Below are 18,192 nucleotides of genomic sequence, written 5' to 3'. Positions count from 1 at the left end.
TTCCGTCAGCTACCCAAGCTCTGTTCCAATTCTCCAAGTCGATGGAAGTAATTTATAGAAACTTTCTTTTGTTTCTTCAACATTTATTGTAACAAAGAGGAAGTGAAAAGTTCAAGAACGCTTTAATCAGTGGACAAAGATGGCTGAATAACAATTGTACTGGAACAGGAAAGAAAGCACTTAACAAACGTACATATAAGAAAATAAATATAAAGCAAGATCTGTCTAGTGTTGCTGCTGCAGAACTTAAAGAAGTTTTCCAGCAGGAAGCAGCGAGCAGTTACCTCCTGTGTCTCTGTGGGCAGGTGGAGGCCGTTCCTCTTCCCCAGTTTGATCAGTCGCTCCATGTAACGCTTAGCCTCGGCAGAAATGCTATCAGATTCAGTCTTCTTCTGCAGAGAGAAACAAAAACAGAAGTGAGAGACGCTAAGAATCTGGGAGCACTGAGTCAAATGAGTCCATACGTAAACAGAGGAGCTGCATTCAAAAAAGGAAATTTAGATGTTCCTCTGTAGGTTCACATTACATCATAATACAATCAATCAACTTTATCGAGTTTAAATTTGTCAAATTTCCATTCAAATCCACTGCCCAACATGTCGGACACCCCTATTAGAGCTACTTCCGTTGTGTTCTGGTTTGTACTGGACTCAGCTGACATGATCTGAGACTGAAATCTCCTTGAATGAATAAATGATTAACCTTCCAGTATTCCCAAGTGGAAAGAAGAAAACATTCTCCATTCATCTACAGCATCTATCAAATCTGGCAGCCGATTGGTCGACAATGCCGTGACGTCAGTCCTGCACTGGCCAGCTCACCTCGAGAGCGACGATCCTCAGATAGACGTCCGCCCTCATGCTCATCTCCACGTCAAACTCTGACAGGCGTTTGTCAGCCTCGGTACTCGCTGCTCGGACCTCCTTACACGGAGACACGTGCTGCGGGAAGTCCAGCATGTTCCTCTGGACTGAGACAGAAGGGGCGGGGTAACAGGTGACACAGATGTTAGAAAGACGCCACAGCAACATCACCGTCATTAAGTGTGTAAAACAACACATTTGGAAACTGATCTTTGATTATTCTGTTGATTATGCAATTACTACATGTTAGAAACAGGTTTCATTTCTCATCCTTGATTGCAGTATAGTATTTGTAGTAGGTCATATTTTGACAGTATCTCATGTGTAATTACTCCATCTTGTTTTAAATCTCTAACAGTAAATATCAAACTGAAGCTTTGTGTCAAAAAAACACTTCAATATTTTTTACCCAAAATGTTTAGCACTAGTTTCTGGATGAATGGTAGATTTGGTTAATATGGCCAAGACAATACTACTAAGGGTCGATATTGTTTTCCAGGGCCGATATTTATTATTACTAGTTAATGAGGCCAATAACTGATATTTGAATATGATTTGCATTGAAAGTAATAAAGTCCCTGACAAAGCTTTGAATTTCACAAACTCCACCATAAAACTTGTGTAAATGCCTTTTTTTATTAATACTTAAACATGACAATGATGCGTAAACTGTGCACCAAATCTAGAACTGCTCTCTTATGAACCAAGTACAAAACTTACTGATTATTTCTGGTCGTTAGAACAATGCGCCGATACTGATCATTTACACCTCATATCGGCGCTCAATCATCGGTCAATCCCTAAATACTACAGTGAAATAGCCCACTAAAATCTCAATAAATATCATGCTAAAAGTCAAAGCTCATAGGACTTGTTTTTAGTTAAAGCTGAAATAAGCAGACCGTTGAGGTTTTAAACCGCTTTTGTGAGCAGAAAACAACTAACAATTGTCAAATGTTACATGAAAAACACAGAAAACTGCAGCAGTAAATAAATATTGGCGTGTTCTCGTGTTTTCAGCAGCCTCAGTTTGTCCTGCAGTCCATTGTCGTAGCAGCGGCTGGTTCAGCTGTTTTCTCTACTGCCGACTAACTCTTTACATTCACACACACACACACATTCTGCTGACTCAGCGTTTCACTGCATGCAGGACTCACAATGCACAGCGGATAAATCTGTTCTGTTTGACCTCGTCATATTCAGACCTGTCATCTGTGTCGACTGTACTGACAGTAGAAGAGGAATCAGGAGGATCAGTAAAAACAAGCCTGTCTTTTTGTTCCAGCTGCTATAAAACACTTACAGTTGGATTTATTTCATATATTGTGATCCAAGTCTTCCTGTAGTTTTATTCTCTGAAAAATAAAATGTATTGTCAAGTACAAGGTGCACGTCTGTTGCCTAGCAACAAAGATTTGCTTGTTTAAATACTGTCAATGTTCCGAATTTTATTTCCCAGTACGTTCTCAGCGGCAGATAATCAAATCTCAGCTATCAGAATGTCCTTGAACACACCACGAGGATCTGTCACAAAGAGCTTTGCCCAGCTTTTACTGGTCAAGAAACTTCAATGAGTTTTGACCAGTGGAAAAGATTAATCAGCAATCACGAACTGGTGAACATGCTAATTTCATTTTTATTATAAATTTAATTTTCTGGCAGTGATGAAAACTCCAACGTAATTTCCAGAACAAGGCAAATACAGAAATTCATGTTCCAGGCATTAGCATAGACATTTAGCCAGTCAGTGTTACTTATTTAACCACATTTTATTTTATTTCATTTTATCAGGGCCTTAAAATGTATCACTCCCTGTTGAGTTTGGTTCACAAGTTATGGTGTAAAAGAGGCTAGTTAGTGGGTTAACCAGATAACCATTTTGATGGGGGATCCTCAGTATCACTGATCAAAAGCCCCCTTTTCCACCTATGGTACCAGCTCACCTCGGCTTAGGTTGGTTTCCACTACAAAATAGTACCTACTTTACGTGGGCGGAGTCATCACTGCACAGCTGCATGAAACTGCCGGGACTTTTACACACACTCACAACTAGTGACTAGTGACTTGTAAAGCAGTTGTTTTAGTGTAACATTAGATTCCTTAGAATCAGTTCATCAAAACTATTTGTTTAGAAATTCCTCCATGACCGGAGCACAGACTCCGTCTGACACAGTCATTGGACTGAAATACAGCGGCAGGGTTTGTGATCAGCAGGGCTGTCACTAAATGCACCAGACTCCTCTGTTAAATATTGAGATTTTAGACATTCCCTGGTAATTGTTGGAGATTAACCCACATTTTTAGAATTGTTAAGTCTTTTTAACTGCTCTACAGTTCGGCTTTGTTCAGCTCGATGCTTGTGTTGGGTCACTTCCTGTGACGGCGCTCTGACCAATCAGTGGCCGGCAGTCTGGCGACATAACGCATATCGCCTCAGGTCGCTTGGAACATCGCCAGAGCAGAACTAAAAAAAAAAAAGTACCTGGTGCCGGGTTACTATGTTAGAGGAAACGCAACTTAACCGTGCCGTGGTTAGTCGAGTCGGTGGAAACATGCCAAAAGACAACTAAAGAACCTCCTTTCCTGACTAATGGCGAGTTCCTGTCGTTCAAACAGTCTTGTTCAGTTTTTATGCATGGCTCCACATGGGTGGAGCCTGGTAATCAGCTCATTTAACTAACAATGAGTAGCCTGGGTTATGTCTGCATGCAATTTTTTTTCCCCTCCAACTTGTCAACTTGTTGGAGGTGCGGCGGCACTACCAGCTCCAACTTCTGATGTAAAAGGTTAAATTATTAACTCCGTCGCTACAGATCTGAAAAGCTCAGAGGCTTATCAGCATTTTATTGACACAGCCATTAGGTCAGCGGCTTTCTGTAAAAGAACATGGAATACAATCTTATTTATTTAAAAGAGACTAGTGAAAGTGTAATGGCACTCTTTCATGATACAGCTCTAGCACAACTCTACTCAACTCTACTTGTTTTTCCATCAGTGATAGAACCTGGTGCTTTTTTAGTTTCTGCTCTGACGAGGTTCAGCTGAGCCGATACTAAAATGATCGAACAACGAAATGATGAATTCCATCAGACTGCCGGACACTGATTGGTCAGAGAGTGTCGTCACTGAAGAGTCATGAGCATGGTGTCCAACACATGAATCAAAGCCAACAATGTCCAACTGTAGATCAAAGTTATAAAGACTGAAAACATGCGTTCATCGCCAACATTTAGCAAAGGAAATACCTAAAATGTCAATATTTAACAGAGGAGTCTGGTGGATTAAGAGACAGCACTGCTGAAAGCCGGCGATCGTGAACCCAATAACGACCACGTTCAGTGGTATTTCAGTTCAGTGACTGCGTCAGACGGAGTCTGAAGTACTGAGCCATTCTGTGAACAAATCCTTTTAATCAACTGATTCTAATGATTCAGTTACACCCAAAACAAAACGTGTTTGTGTCGCATAGAAAAGCACATCACGGCAGTTTCACGCAGCTGTGGTATGATGACCCCGCCCATGTTGAGGAGGTACTATGAAGTCATAGAAAACAGCGTGACTGATTCCAAATCCTCCAGAAGCAAATTTTTCTCCTGTGAAAATGTTTTCCCCATAATTTTGAGAAAAATATATTTTTATCTTACGGCCATAAAAATGATGAGACCTAAATACATTGTTCAACATGGTTCAGCTTGTAAAAAAACAAGAAAAACCAAGAGTTGACACTGACCGGTGTACTCCACCTCCACATCAGCGAGGGCCTTCAGCGTGTTCTCGAAGGTCACGCCGTCGATGTCCAGCGCTCCAACACCATCGTACACCTTCTTGGTGTTGGCGATGAGCTCATCAGAAAGCTGCTGGATTTGCTCGGGGCTCAGGTCCCAGCGCAGCCGGTTCTTAGAACAGACCGGCACCGGGGTGTCAATCACCACCTCACCTGAGACAATGAGATGACGGAACAGGTGAGGACGATACAGGACATGATGATCAGACACTTAACGGCAAAAAAACTTTAACAATAATTATGAAAATGTCATTTTCTCTAATGCCAAAAGACAAAAATTCAATATTTATCAAATACATGTTGGGGTATAATATAAACATACCAACAATAATAGGAAAGAGACTTTACTTCTTCCATAATGTTTAAAATTTAAAGTGAAAAACAGAGAGCTTGTTTTACTCATTTAATCGATTCTCAAAATAGTTTTAATAGCACCTCACCCTTGTCAAAACTTTTTCTCAATTGGTTAGGGTTGGAACGGTATATTATTAGAATAATTTTGCCACAATACAATATAAAAAATTCCCAAATCAAACCCGTGCACACTAAACTATATAATATTATAAATATAAAGCACATAACATTTAAATCTTTTCTTTTGGCAGTTTAAAAGTGTTGACACCTCTCATTCACGCTGTGTAACAGAACGGATTTTCGTCTAGACAAACTAAAAATATTCATTAAAAAAATAAAGAAACCATAAAATATTCATATTTGAAAAAATCAGAGAGCTTGTTTAAGTTATTCAAAAAGACTAAAACAAACTTAAATATTATAAATATAATACATGTATAATAATGAATGTTTTCTGTTACCATAAACAAATATGTTCATTTTTGTCATTGCCAATATTGAGACTTCATAATCAGATTAGAACATTAGTAAACAGCTTAGAAAGACAATTTAGATTTGTTTTGAATCCTTAAAGCGTCAACACGGGTTGTTTGACTTGAAATTGTCTGATTTTTTTTTAAGTAAATTCTGACGCAGTTTTCCTTCCATACATTAGGGCAGTGAGCGTTAACGCTGTGACAGAATTAATGGCAGTGTGTCCTCGTGAAGAATCAACACATTGCATCAGTAGCTGGTTAGCTGAATGAATAAGCAGAAACAGCTAACGTGCTACAACAGCGGTGCCAACATGACACAACGAGGAGGAAAAAAACGAGCATTTAATCAAGATGTAGTCAGTGTTTTAACGCCCGGTTAATTCACGCTGAGCTGATAATACCGTTCTGCTCTTGTTGAGTGTGAATTACCGGCTCAGGTGTAGCTGCTGCTGCTGCTGTTGCAGCAGCCTGGAACCACCGCAGCTAAGCTAACATTAGCACGGAGTCATGTGTGAAGCTATCAGTTATGAGAAAAGAGAGAGAAAGTTTCCCGCTCACGGACATTATTTCACTCTAAAGTCAGTTTGTGACGCTAAAAAACAGCAGTGTGTGTGTCTCACCCGTGGGTCCCATAGTTGAAAGATAGTGAGCAGGTTCTGTGAGTCGCTCCCTGTCAAAGAACAGCAGCACCGTCAGAGCCGCTAATAAAGAAACAAAGTACGTCCGGTTTCAAAGTAAAAGCCTACCCGTGAAGCATCGCCACCAGGACCCGAAATGTAATTTAATTATTCACAAATTATATCGTAAATTGTGAAGCTTCCGCTTTATCAGATTAGCAAACCGTTTAGTAAGAATATTCAGGTTTTTATTTTAAATTTTAAAAAGCTTCAACATGGGTTGTTTCGCTTTAAATTGACGGATTTATAGATTTTCTGCAGTTCCAAAATAAAATCCTACCCTCAAACCGCCACCACATAAAACCGAGGTCTCAAACTTGAGATTTGTGGGCGACATGTGGCACCCTACTCAATTTTATGCGGCCTGCTAGTTAGTATAAACGCATATAATGTAATTATTATTTTACCAACAACAAATAGGGAGATTCAAAAAGACGAAAGACGATTCAAAAGATAATTTTCTGCGGTTTCAAAATAAATATCATATCACCACCACCTACGACAGCGGTTTCAAACTTGTGGCTCGTGGGCCATATGCAGTCCCCTACTCAATTTTAATTGGCCTGCCACTTAGCCTCAACACACTAAACAAGATTGTATATATAATGTAATAATTATATTACCAAAAAGTCTTTTCCTTTACCAACAACAAATATGGAGTGAATTTTTGTAATTTGTGAATCATCCACTGAATCAGATTAGAACATTAGTAAACCGTTTAGAAAGACCTTTCGGGGTGGTTTTGAATTTTTAAAGAATACTAAATATATTTTTTTTCAGTGGTTCCAAAAAAAATCGGACCCTTATAGCACCACCATCTAAGATAGAGGTCTCTAACTCACGGCCCGTGGGCCACATGTGGCCCACCACTTCATTTGTAAGGATTCAAAGGATTCAAAGGCTTTATTGTCATGTGCAAAAATAACTCGTTATCTCTGTGATTCAAGTCTTCTTTCTCTGCTATGTGCACTCACTACCAGTGTCACCAATGTTTCACCAAGGAAAAGGAAAAACTGAGATGATAAAACATGATAAATGTAATATCACATAAATCTGAGCGTGTTAGCTCACTCTGTGATTTTTTTATTTATAATAACCTCATAACTGCAATTAACAAACAACAGAAAAAAATGTGTTTGTAAACAACAGTAACTTACAGTATATGATGAAACAATAATGCACAATAAAATGCACACTCACAATAAACACACAGACAAATAAAGAGAATAAATAAATACAAAGCAGCCATACAATAGAACCTCATCATATTCACAGTGTTGCTAAGTGATGAGCATGAAACGCCCCCTGGTGGAGAATCTGCAGCCTGCCAAACATGAGCCAGTGACGTTGTGAACTTAGCTACAGGAGAAGCTGATTCTGAAGTGTTTAATCTAAAAAGTCCTAAAAGAACACGTCCATAAATCTGAACTATGGACGTGTTCTGATATGAAATTTAAAAAAGTATTTGACAGGAGGTTTTTCCTGGTTGGGATCCATCAGGAGGGATGATGATTCCAAGAGTCTCCCCCTCCTCTTCCTCCTCTTCCTCCTCCTCCTCCTCTGCTACCTGAAGGACTGAAAATATAATTTGTCTGAAATCAGAGACATCAGGTTGATTTCCTGTCCTCGTTCTGCAGGTTCTCCAGATCGAGTTTCAAGGCTATTATTATTGTTCAATCCAATTTTATTTGTAAAGCACTTTAAAACAACCCCAGTGGACCAACAGTATTGTACAGAATAATAAATAAAAGGCATAAAAGCTTGGAAAGATACATCTGAAACAACTCAAATAAATTAAAAGACATAAAAACGTGGATAAAAGTACAGACATGGTGGTCATAGAAATAGAAATATCAGAGCCACCCTGACTGAACTTAATAAAACTCTTCTACGTCTCTGACTCAGTTTGAATGATTTATTTTTGTTCTATGGAGCGAAGAAACCAGAAAAACATTCACATTTAAGAAGCTGCAAACTCAGTGAGCTTGTTTTAATTTAAACTGTTTCACCGTCTCCTGTGTTTGCTGCGTTCAAACACAGATTCAAAGGCAAAGAGACAAGGAGGCAAGGAGGCAAGAATGGAGCAAGACGGGGTTGACAGTCTGGAATAGATAGTGTAGGAGCTTTATAATTCCACAAGATGGCAGTAATGTAACTTCATGGCTGCAAGATGTGTGTGTGAGTGAGTGAGTGAGTGAGTGAGGGAGTGAGTGAGTGAGTGAGAGAGAGAGAGAGAGAGCTATGTTAAAGGAAGGGAAAGGAAAGAGGGACAAGGAAAGAAAGGAAAGGTAAGGAAAGGAAGGAAGGAAAAGGAAAGGAAAGGAAAGAAGAAAAAGGAAAGACAAGGAAGGAAGGAAGGAAGGAAGGAAAGAAGGAAGGAAGGAAGGAAGGAAGGAAAAGGAAAGGTAGGGAAGAAAGGAACGCTCCAAGTTTCCGAGTTGGAAATTCTGACTTGCGACTACAAATGGAACACACCATGAGGAAAGTGTGAGCGCCACCTGCTGCTGAAAGTTCAGCTGAAGTTCCAGCTCATTGTCCTCGGACCACAGTCTAACACCAAAGCTTACAGAAACTTACCCTGCTCTGTTTAACCCAGGAAAGGCTGGAACGGGTCAGAACACAGCGAGGTTAGTTTGTCCCATCAGGACATGAACAGACGACACAGAGTTAAAACAGCAACAACACTCAAAGCTTTAATCCTTTAAAGTGGACGAGTTATCCAGGAGGAGGGAGCAGACACGTACCTGTTGATCCTCGCTTGATTGTGTTGGAGCTTTTTTAGCCGCTGATGTTTGTGTCGACGAGCTCGGTAAACTTTTAGTGTCGGACTGAGTGACGGGCGGCGCCGGAGTCACCAGAGATTTATTCTTCACCAGTGTGCACAGAACTGCAAACGAGGTGAAGCAGTTTTTCACACTGATGTTGGACAAATGTCAATGATGACAGTGGTCATCAGTGGTCTGTACCTTCTCTGGTCAGGTTCTCAGCGGCACTCATGGCTTTCCCGCTCAGGTCGTTCACCATGTTGTCCACCGTGGCCTCGTGGCGCAGGAAGATGGGGCGGACCACTTTGTCGTAGATGACCTGCGAGCCGTTCCACGACATCGGGGCCATGCACCACAACAGGAAGAGACACTGGGACCACAGACGAGGGACGGACAAGACACATCTTTGATTAATGCAGTCATTTTAACAGAGTCCCTATGATGGACAGACGAACCTCGCCTTTCTCTCTGTCAGCAGATATTTTGTAGTGTCTTTTCCAACCAGTAATAATAATTGAAATAATAAATAACTTAAACTTGGCTGTGTGAAGTGTGATGTCACCTTAAAGGCGTAATAAAATGGAAACCAGTAGAGGAAGATATCGGAGAAGAACTCGCCCAGGCTGAACACACCGTACACCACCCAGTAGGTCAGCCATTTTGTGTCGTCCTCTTTGCACGGGCTTTCGATGGCTTTGATTCTGTCGTGGAAAACAAAGACAAAGATTAAAGAAGTGTGACCAAAGCTACGCAAGGATAAAAACACGTGTGATGACCTGTGCCATGAACTGATGCAGAAAACTCAACATTAATGAGTCTTTTTCTGGATTTTGAACAGATCAGTGCAACTGAAACAATCCAACAGTGATTTCAACGCATGTTAGCCTCCACGCAGTCGCTCTGGTGAGGACGTGCAGGCAGTGGTTGATCCTCCTGTGTTCTATTTACATCTGAACTGCGAGTGACCAAAGTTCACAGCGTTCTGGTTGAGTAATCGGGCGAGCCATTGTTAGCGACACAGGTAAATAACACTTTCTGAGGTCATTTATGCACACAAACAATGTAGCAACATGTCTACGTACAACAATTACAGTGCTACGTGTACGACTGATTTACTGTGAAACTGAGTAGCAGTGTTTTATCTCAGGTTACATGACGTTACTCAGTTCATGGGCGTTCCTTACACAGGAACCTCAGAAATTCCGAGTTCCGACTACAAATGGAACGCAGCAGGTCACTGACACTGAGTTAGTTTAATCCTGGGTTTAAACCAGTTTCTCCTGAGTCAAATAACACTGGACACTAACTGGACATCAACTAAAAACTAAACAAAGGAAACTCACGAATAATAAGCCGGATACACAAAACCAATCAGGTTGCAGAGGAGGGAGGCACCATATCCATACACCAGGTAGAGTCCAGTCAGTGAGACGGCACCTGGAGGAGACAGAGAGGACATGCTAGAGACAGACACTGAAGACAGCCAGGGACACCAAGAAAAACTCATTCACAACTGTCCAGAGCTTCAGGATGAAACAGGAAGTGATTGACATTCACCTGATAGCTCAACAGGAAGTCATGAAAAAAAAGGTCCTACCTCTGATCAGCTTATGTTGCTGTTCACACATGGAGGCCGCTCTGCTCTGCTGTCACAGACTCTGAGGATAATCTGCTTTAACTTTACTGCACACACTGAGGGACACTGTGCACCAGGCACTACACTGACATCATGTCCTGCCTCTGTGTGTGTGTGTGTGTGTGTGTGATGCACTGTATGAGTGCATGAATAGACTGCTGTTCCCTGCACCAGTAACAACTCCACACCAGTATGAAGAGGTTTGTCCACATTTATTATGCTACATTTTATCATCTTATTTCACAGATTTGTGCGTTAGCTACTTTATAAAAGACTCACGGAATAAAATCAGCACCTTTATCTTAATATTAGACGCCGTTTTCCTACAGGAAGCTGAAGTTTGACCACTGCTCCCGCCCACAGGAGCTGCTGGTCCTCTGTTGCCTCGTGTGGTGAGTTTGTGTCACTGAGGTAAATCTTAACAAAGAATTTCAAACACAGAAGTCACAAAATAACACATTAGAACTTAGTGATGGCGGCAGCAGAGGATCCACAGCTCCTGTGTTGCTGTGATGTAAAAATCACTGCTTTTCTCTGTTGACTTTGGTGCGGGAGAGTGAGCGGTTTACAAACGTCAGTTTCCTGTTCGTAAAGCTGCAAATATATTGTTAAAACTCTGTGGATTTAAGCAGGTATGTCTGTGAAGCTCCTCAGTCATCCATCTTTAAAAACTCTCTAAACCAGGGGCCTCAAACTCAAAATGACCTGGGGGCCAGTGAACTTCTAGGCTGCAAGTGAAAAAAACTATAAAGTAAAAAATAAAAATATATATATATATTAAATGACGGGCCACATGAAATTGATTAGAGGGCTGCATGTGGCCCGCGCCACAGGTTTGACACCTGTGTTTTTATATAAACCACAGGCCATATGGTGACCCAGAAAAAAGCACATTCATATCTGCTGTAAGCGTGCAGCTGATGTTTGGATTAAATAAATCCTCTTCAGTCCTCGGTCACTGACACAACACAGTGAGACAGTCTTCTACTAACGTCCTCAACATCAAACACAACCCTGACACAGAACAACGAGTCAATCCTGGACCCAACAACAACAACCAGGAGGAGGAGCTGAGCTCACGTACCGACTGCGATGATCTTCTTCTTTATCCCCGTCTTCTCCTCCAGCTTCCCCAGAAAATCGGTCACCACGTTCTTCTCGTTGAGGAACTTCTCTGCTCGGTCTCTGATGGAGGAGAGGACGTTCAGGAGACCCATGATAGTCCTACTCACACACTGCTGCTCCTCTGAGAGACACGAGAGGAAACACTGAGCTTTTAATCCTCTGACTGACAGGAGCTGATTTAGTCAGGAGGAGGAGGAGGAGGAGGAAGCAGACACAGATTCACCTCATAATCAGTCTTTCCCAAACTCTCTATATATGAGGAGACACTTTTTAAAATGCCAAACTTTAGTGACACAAATCACAATATTATTCATAACAATGACTCATTTACAGCCATATCTCCAAGGATGGATTACTGAATGGGCCTAACGTGCTCATAATCCATCCCAGCATATAGTCTATTAATTACAACTTCATTTCATGCCTGTTATTTAAAACATTAACATTTTATCTAAAAGGCTGGGGTTAAAAAACAACAACTTTGGGAATCATTGCTCTGAACGACATGGATTATTATTATTATTATTATTATTATCAATGTTTTCATTCAAGAGCATTCAAAATCCAGATCAGACCAGATCTTATCTGAGCCCTGCACAGCAGTTAATGCATGGTTTTCTAATGAGGCTCCGGACGATGGCCTGTGATCTGTAGCACTGACACACACACACACACACACACGTGAATATATATGAGGAAATCTGTTAACATACAGTATATATACAGTGATGAATAAACACATTCAAGTCCACACTGTGATTCTTTCACCAGCGACAGCATCCGGAGCATCTGCCCACATGCTGGACTACACTGACACCCTGTGGTTACACAACGACAGTGTTTAAAAAAAGTTCACAGGTTCCCTGCCACAGTCCAAAGACATTTGGAAATTAGGTAGATTGTCTGTAGGTGTGAGTCCCTGTGTCAAACCCTGTGCAGGACAATCTAAATTGGAATTTAATTTCATTAATCCCCTTAGGGAAAGTATTCCTCTGCATTTGACCCATCCTAGAATTAGGATGGGTGGGCTGCCACACTGAATAGCACCTGGGGAGCATTGGGGGTTGGGTACCTTGCTCAGGGGTACCCCAGCCCTTTTTGGCCAGGTGGGGCTTTGAACCGGCGACTCTCCAGTTACAAGCCAAGTTCCCTTTCCACTTGTCTACGGGCTGCCAAGTTAGCTCCCTAAGTTATTAGGGTTCGAGGACAAGGACAAAGCACATCAGACCTGGTGTAAATTTATGTCTGACGGTGGTTCGTGGAATGTGCGTAAAAAAATTGGAAGTGAATGAAATTGGAAAAAATGAAAATCAGCTTTCATTAGGTAACTTTTTGTCGCGTTTCACGTACATGAACAGAAGTTGATACACATGTTAATCGTCTCAGGGTGGTCAAAAAAGTCGACAACGACTTTGCCGTAACTTCTACAGGAAGGCCACCATCTTGGATTGAATGGCCATTTTTTTTCGCACCAATGGTATGCCAACAAACTAGAGCTTTAGTGTGATCACCTTCAAACTTGGTGCGTTCACTGTGGACAAGTTCAAGAGCTTACGATGCTTATGTCACATGGCGTACGAGAACGGGGCCGGCAAAGTTGGCATAAATTTAGATTTTTCACAGCAGAGAACGAAACTCTTATAACTTCGTAATGGAAGGTCCGATCTCAACTAAACTTGCGATGATTGATGATGGGTGGTTGCTGAAGAAGACCACGTTGCAGAAAATGATAAATTTTTACAACAACGCCTCCTGGTGGTGGCAGAAATTACAAAAAAAACAAAACTGTTACAACTTTGCCAATCCTGGTCCAAACTGAACCAAACCTGCTAGGATTGATAGTCCGGCCCTGAAGCTGCCTATGCGAAAATATTCAATTTCAAAAACAACGCCCCCTGGTGACGGCAGAAATAATTACACTTACATTTTTTGATGCTGCTCTACCAGGGATTTTTGTATCTACCTGAAACTTGATATGTGAGACCCCAGACCCGTCCTGAACATGTCTGTAAAAGATGAGCGCCCTACAGGAAGTAGACCGCCTGAAACAGAAAGTAAAGTCTGACATTGTCCGATCTGCACAAAACTTGATATGTGAGTCAAGGGAACTTCCCTGAACACGTTTACGGACACGCCTTCCACCCAACAGGAAGTCGGCCATTTTAAACAGGAAGTGCCCTCTAACTGTGCGCTGGGACGCCGCTGAAAATAACTAGGACTGAAAATAACTAGTACTGCAAGCGGTGAATGAAAGGGAGATGAGCTAGAGGCACGCGTGGCGACGTGGGCACATGGAGACTCGCAAGCCCTCGAGCTCAAACCCATTCAGAACCGCTTACAGTACTAGTTATTTTTTTAATTGATTAAGTGAACATTAGTTAACTTTTCTGTTCCTTGTCAACCTTAAAGTTAAACGACAATGTGAAACTTCAAAGACAATACATGTCTGTTAAAAGTGAACACAATTACAACAATAAAGACCCAATAATTCATATTTAAGAAATGCATCAAGTCACTTTTACTTGAATAATCAGGCTTTACTGTTGAGGGTTTTCCTTCATTAGGTTTTTATCCTGTGAAGCACTTTGAGCTGTTACTGCGTATTATTATGTATGAAAAGTGCTATATTAATAAAGTTTTCTTTTTTTATTTTCTATATGAAATAAATATATTATTATTATTCACAGTGTCCTGCTGGGGATAAATAATGATTTGAATTGCACATACTGCAATAACACACGACATGCTTAGTTTGTACGATAATAAAAAAAATATACAGCAAACAGGAGAATAAGAGCGTTAATAAAGGAACAGATTTTTCAAGGTCAAGAAATAACTTTATTATTTACCTTTATTGCCTTTTTTTAGTGTCTTTGGATGACAATGCATTGAAATGTGTAACAAAAGTCAGAAGAGACAACCATGAAAACCATGCTCGAGTTTATCCACACGTTTGTGTCCTTTCCAGCAGAAGTAGGTGGAAAGACTGAAGACGAGCCAGGACCTGGTCCAGAGAGGCGGGAGGAACCAGAACACACAACCTGAGGACACACATGTCAACAGTGGCTCAATACGACAATAATGTTACCTCTCAACAGCATATACATATACTGTATGTGTGTATGTACATATATATATATATATATATATAAATATATATATATACATATCGTCACCCTGTTAAAATAATCACCTAACTAATTTCTTTAAAGTTTTTCAGGAAACAAAAAACTTCACCGCTTAAGTCACCACTTGACTTGGCCATTATCTTAAAGGGGTAAAATCACATGATCTGATCAATTGAGGATGAAGGCAATTTTACCATAGGTGGCCAGTAGATGATTTAGGCAAAAAAAATCAATTTTGACAAAAAATGACTTAGGCGATTATTTTAACAGTGTGACGATACATATATATTTATATGTGTGTGTATATATACAGTTGAAACCAGAAGTTTACATACACTATATAAAAAGACACATATGCTTTTTTTTTTCACTGTCGACATGAAATCAGACAATCACTTTTCCTGTTTTAGGTCCGTTAGGATTACCAAAATTACTTCTATTTGCTAAATGCCAGAATAATGAGAGAAGGATTTTTTTAGACAATTTTTTATTACTTTCTTCAAAGTCAGAAGTTTACATACACTAAGATTATTATGCCTTTAAACAATTTGGGAAAGCCCAAATGAAGATGTCATATCTTTGGAAGTTTCTGATATGATGATTTATTGGCAACATTTGAGTTAATTAGAGACACACCTGTGGATGTATTTTAAGGCACACCTGAAACACACGGCTTCTTTGTGTAAAGTCAAAAGAAATCAGCCAAGATATCAGGAAGAGAATTGTGGAGTTGCACAAGTCTGGTTCATCCTTGGGTGCAATTTCCAGATGCCTGAAGGTGCCACGTTCATCTGTTCAAACAATTATACGCAAGTATAAACACCATGGGAATGTCCAGCCATCATACCGCTCAGGAAGGAGACAGGTTCTGTGTCCCAGAGATGAACGCGCTTTGGTCCGAAATGTCCGAAACATATCAACCCAAGAACAAAAGCTAAAGACAAAGTGAAGATGCTGGCTGAAGCTGGTAAGAGTGTGTCATTATCCACAGTGAAACGAGTACTGTACCGACATGGGCTGAAAAGCCACTCTGCCAGGAAGAAGCCATTACTCCAAAAGAAACATAAAAAAGCCAGATTACAGTTTGCAAATGCACACAGGGACAAAGACCTTCATTTTTGGAGACGTCCTGTGGTCTGACTAAAATCAGAGTGTTTGGCCAGAATGACCATCGTTACATTTGGAGGAAAAAGGGGGAAGCTTGCAAGCCTGAGAACACCATCCCAACTGTGAAATACGGGGGTGGCAGCATCATGTTGTGGGGTTGTTTTGCTGCAGGAGGGATTGGTGCACCTCACAAAATAGATGGCATCATGAGGAAAGAATATTATGTGGAAATACTGAAGCAACATCTCAAGACATCAGCCAGGAAGTTGAAGCTTGGGCACAAATGGGTCTTCCAAATGGACAATGACCCGAAGCATACTGCTTCTGAATCAATCTGGAAATTGCACCCAAGGATGAACCAGACTTGCTTAATCCACAATTCTCTTCCTGATATCTTGGCTGATTTCTTTTGACTTTCCCATGATGTTACACAAATAAGCAGTGTGTTTCAGGTGTGCTTTAAAATACATCCACAGGTGTGTCTCTAATTAACTCAAATCAGAATCAGAAGCTTCCAAAGACATGACATCTTCATTTGGGCTTTCCCAAATTGTTTAAAGGCATAATAATCTTAGTGTATGTAAACTTCTGACTCTGAAGAAAGTAATAAAAAATTGTCTAAAAAAATCTTTCTCTCATTATTCTGGCATTTAGCAAATAGAAATAAATTTGGTAATCCTAACGGACCTAAAACAGGAAAAGTGATTGTCTGATTTCATGTCAGACAGTGAGAAAAAAAGCATATGTGTCTTTTTATAAAGTGAATGTAAACTTCTGGTTTCAACTGTATATATATATATATATATATATATGTATATATTGTGACGACCCCGAGTGGCCGGGGTTGTGTAGGTGTGTCTCTCTCCCTTTCTCTTTGTTTCACACAGGCAATCAGGCAGGCAATCAAGCCTATGCATCACAGGTGTGTGCAGTTACTACGGAGGCGGGGCTGTGCCTTTAAAGCCCAACAGTCCAGCCGTGCTCACTCTCTCACCATTTCCAGCCTGGCGTCCTGCAGCTCACATTGTTTTGTTCTTAGTTTCACATCCAACACTCACACACATCCATACAATTGCATTTACAACTGATTCACCTGATTACAGATATAGGTTATGTTTGGTTTAGATTGTTATGTTGATTATAAATAAATGTTAAATTGCCGGCATCTCTCTTGTAGCTGTTGTTTTTGTCAAGTCATATGAGCCAGTCTTGACTATATAGATAGATAGATAGATAGATAGATAGATAGATAGAAACACCAACCTGGCGAACTAATGAGATGGGCGCCATCCCTGCCCCCTGGGGATCATATGAACTGACATCAATCACCTCCTGGAACGGTCTCTTTTCTCCCTGTGAAGAACACACTCTCATTGTCTAAACGTCTGTACACTGTTCTGAAAGATCACCAATCCTTTCTTCTCTGGACGAACTCCCTCACCTGTGTGATGTGAGCAGCCAGAGTCTGCGAACTGTGGACTCTCTGATCGCCAGCACTCTGCGGTTCACCTGCTGCAGTGAAGTCATCTCTGCTGCTGCTGTTACTGCTGCTGCTGCTGTTACTGCTGCTGCTGCTGCTGCTGTTACTGCTGCTGCTGTTACTGCTGCTGCTTTGACACAAAAATCCCCAGTAAATAAAAGCAGCCCAGCCTGTTAAGCTGTTATTAAAGGTATTGGTTTGTCGTCGATAAAGGCCACTTTTTTTCTTTGATCGCTGTGATTATTCATCATATTACATCGTTTTACACCAAAAAAGTAAAGAAAATGACAACATTAATCTAAGCAGCCCACCACGTTCAATGACCTTATCATTTCAGTGCAGCACTGTGAATTTAAATATACAGTAAGTAAATATAAAAAAGTAAGTCCAAAGGTTCATCGTCTCCCTTAAGAACAATTCATCCTGAATATTTGAGAAAATATGAACAGATATTTAATATGTATCATGATAATCTACTCTAATAAAGGGAGGAACATTTTTTTAGTTTATTGATTTGACTGTGTTCACATTCATTTACAGTTAAAGCTATTTATGAACTATGCTACGTGTTCAAAGAAGGTTTTGAATATTTCTATATTTACCTGCTAAACCAAACGCCCCAGGCTGTGACAGAACATCGTGTTTAAAGCTGCTTCACAGACACACACTTTCTTTTCCTTCATGTTTGACCGTAAACCATCGACTGTGTTAATGTGATAAATTTAAGCCCCTGTACTAGTGATGTGTCATGCGCAAAAGATGCGGCTCTGAGAGCCGATGCTTTGTAGTGAATCAGA

The 18,192-nt window shown here is 40.6% G+C and overlaps 2 protein-coding genes and 1 long non-coding RNA gene across 5 annotated transcripts in view; all 3 read right to left on the bottom strand.

The window, feature by feature from the left end:
* Nucleotides 1–6,564, bottom strand: part of thop1 (thimet oligopeptidase 1) — a 13,545-nt gene extending 6,981 nt beyond the window's left edge. Inside the window, exons 1-4 of the mRNA XM_058638265.1 lie at nucleotides 6,098–6,564; nucleotides 4,594–4,800; nucleotides 822–970; nucleotides 285–392 (exon numbers count right to left, since the gene is read on the bottom strand). Coding sequence (XP_058494248.1) covers nucleotides 285–392; nucleotides 822–970; nucleotides 4,594–4,800; nucleotides 6,098–6,110 — 477 coding nt within the window. The 5' untranslated portion in view covers nucleotides 6,111–6,564. The remainder of the gene's footprint in view (nucleotides 1–284; nucleotides 393–821; nucleotides 971–4,593; nucleotides 4,801–6,097) is intronic.
* Nucleotides 6,565–7,186: 622 nt separating this feature from the next.
* On the bottom strand, nucleotides 7,187–11,807 carry reep6 (receptor accessory protein 6). 3 transcript variants are annotated; one of them, XM_058638266.1, is made up of 7 exons: nucleotides 11,640–11,807; nucleotides 10,263–10,356; nucleotides 9,482–9,620; nucleotides 9,121–9,289; nucleotides 8,899–9,041; nucleotides 8,732–8,756; nucleotides 7,187–7,729 (listed from the first exon to the last, which is right to left on the bottom strand). In XM_058638266.1, exons 1-6 carry the CDS (start codon nucleotides 11,770–11,772, stop codon nucleotides 8,742–8,744), a joined length of 693 nt encoding a protein of 230 aa, XP_058494249.1. In that variant the 5' UTR covers nucleotides 11,773–11,807; the 3' UTR covers nucleotides 7,187–7,729; nucleotides 8,732–8,741. The 3 variants fall into 3 exon arrangements, with proteins under 3 accessions (XP_058494249.1, XP_058494251.1, XP_058494250.1); XM_058638268.1 differs by lacking the exon at nucleotides 11,640–11,807 and adding an exon at nucleotides 10,517–10,629; XM_058638267.1 differs by lacking the exon at nucleotides 8,732–8,756.
* Nucleotides 11,808–14,541: 2,734 nt separating this feature from the next.
* LOC131466064 (uncharacterized) lies at nucleotides 14,542–17,469 on the bottom strand. The gene is made up of 3 exons (XR_009241378.1): nucleotides 17,357–17,469; nucleotides 17,179–17,268; nucleotides 14,542–14,721 (listed from the first exon to the last, which is right to left on the bottom strand). It is a non-coding gene; the product is annotated as an uncharacterized LOC131466064 (long non-coding RNA).
* Nucleotides 17,470–18,192: the final 723 nt, after the last annotated feature.

The sequence above is a fragment of the Solea solea genome, chromosome 9 (assembly GCF_958295425.1).
Source record: "Solea solea chromosome 9, fSolSol10.1, whole genome shotgun sequence".
NCBI lineage: Eukaryota > Metazoa > Chordata > Actinopteri > Pleuronectiformes > Soleidae > Solea > Solea solea.
This window is presented reverse-complemented; position numbering and strand designations above follow the sequence as displayed.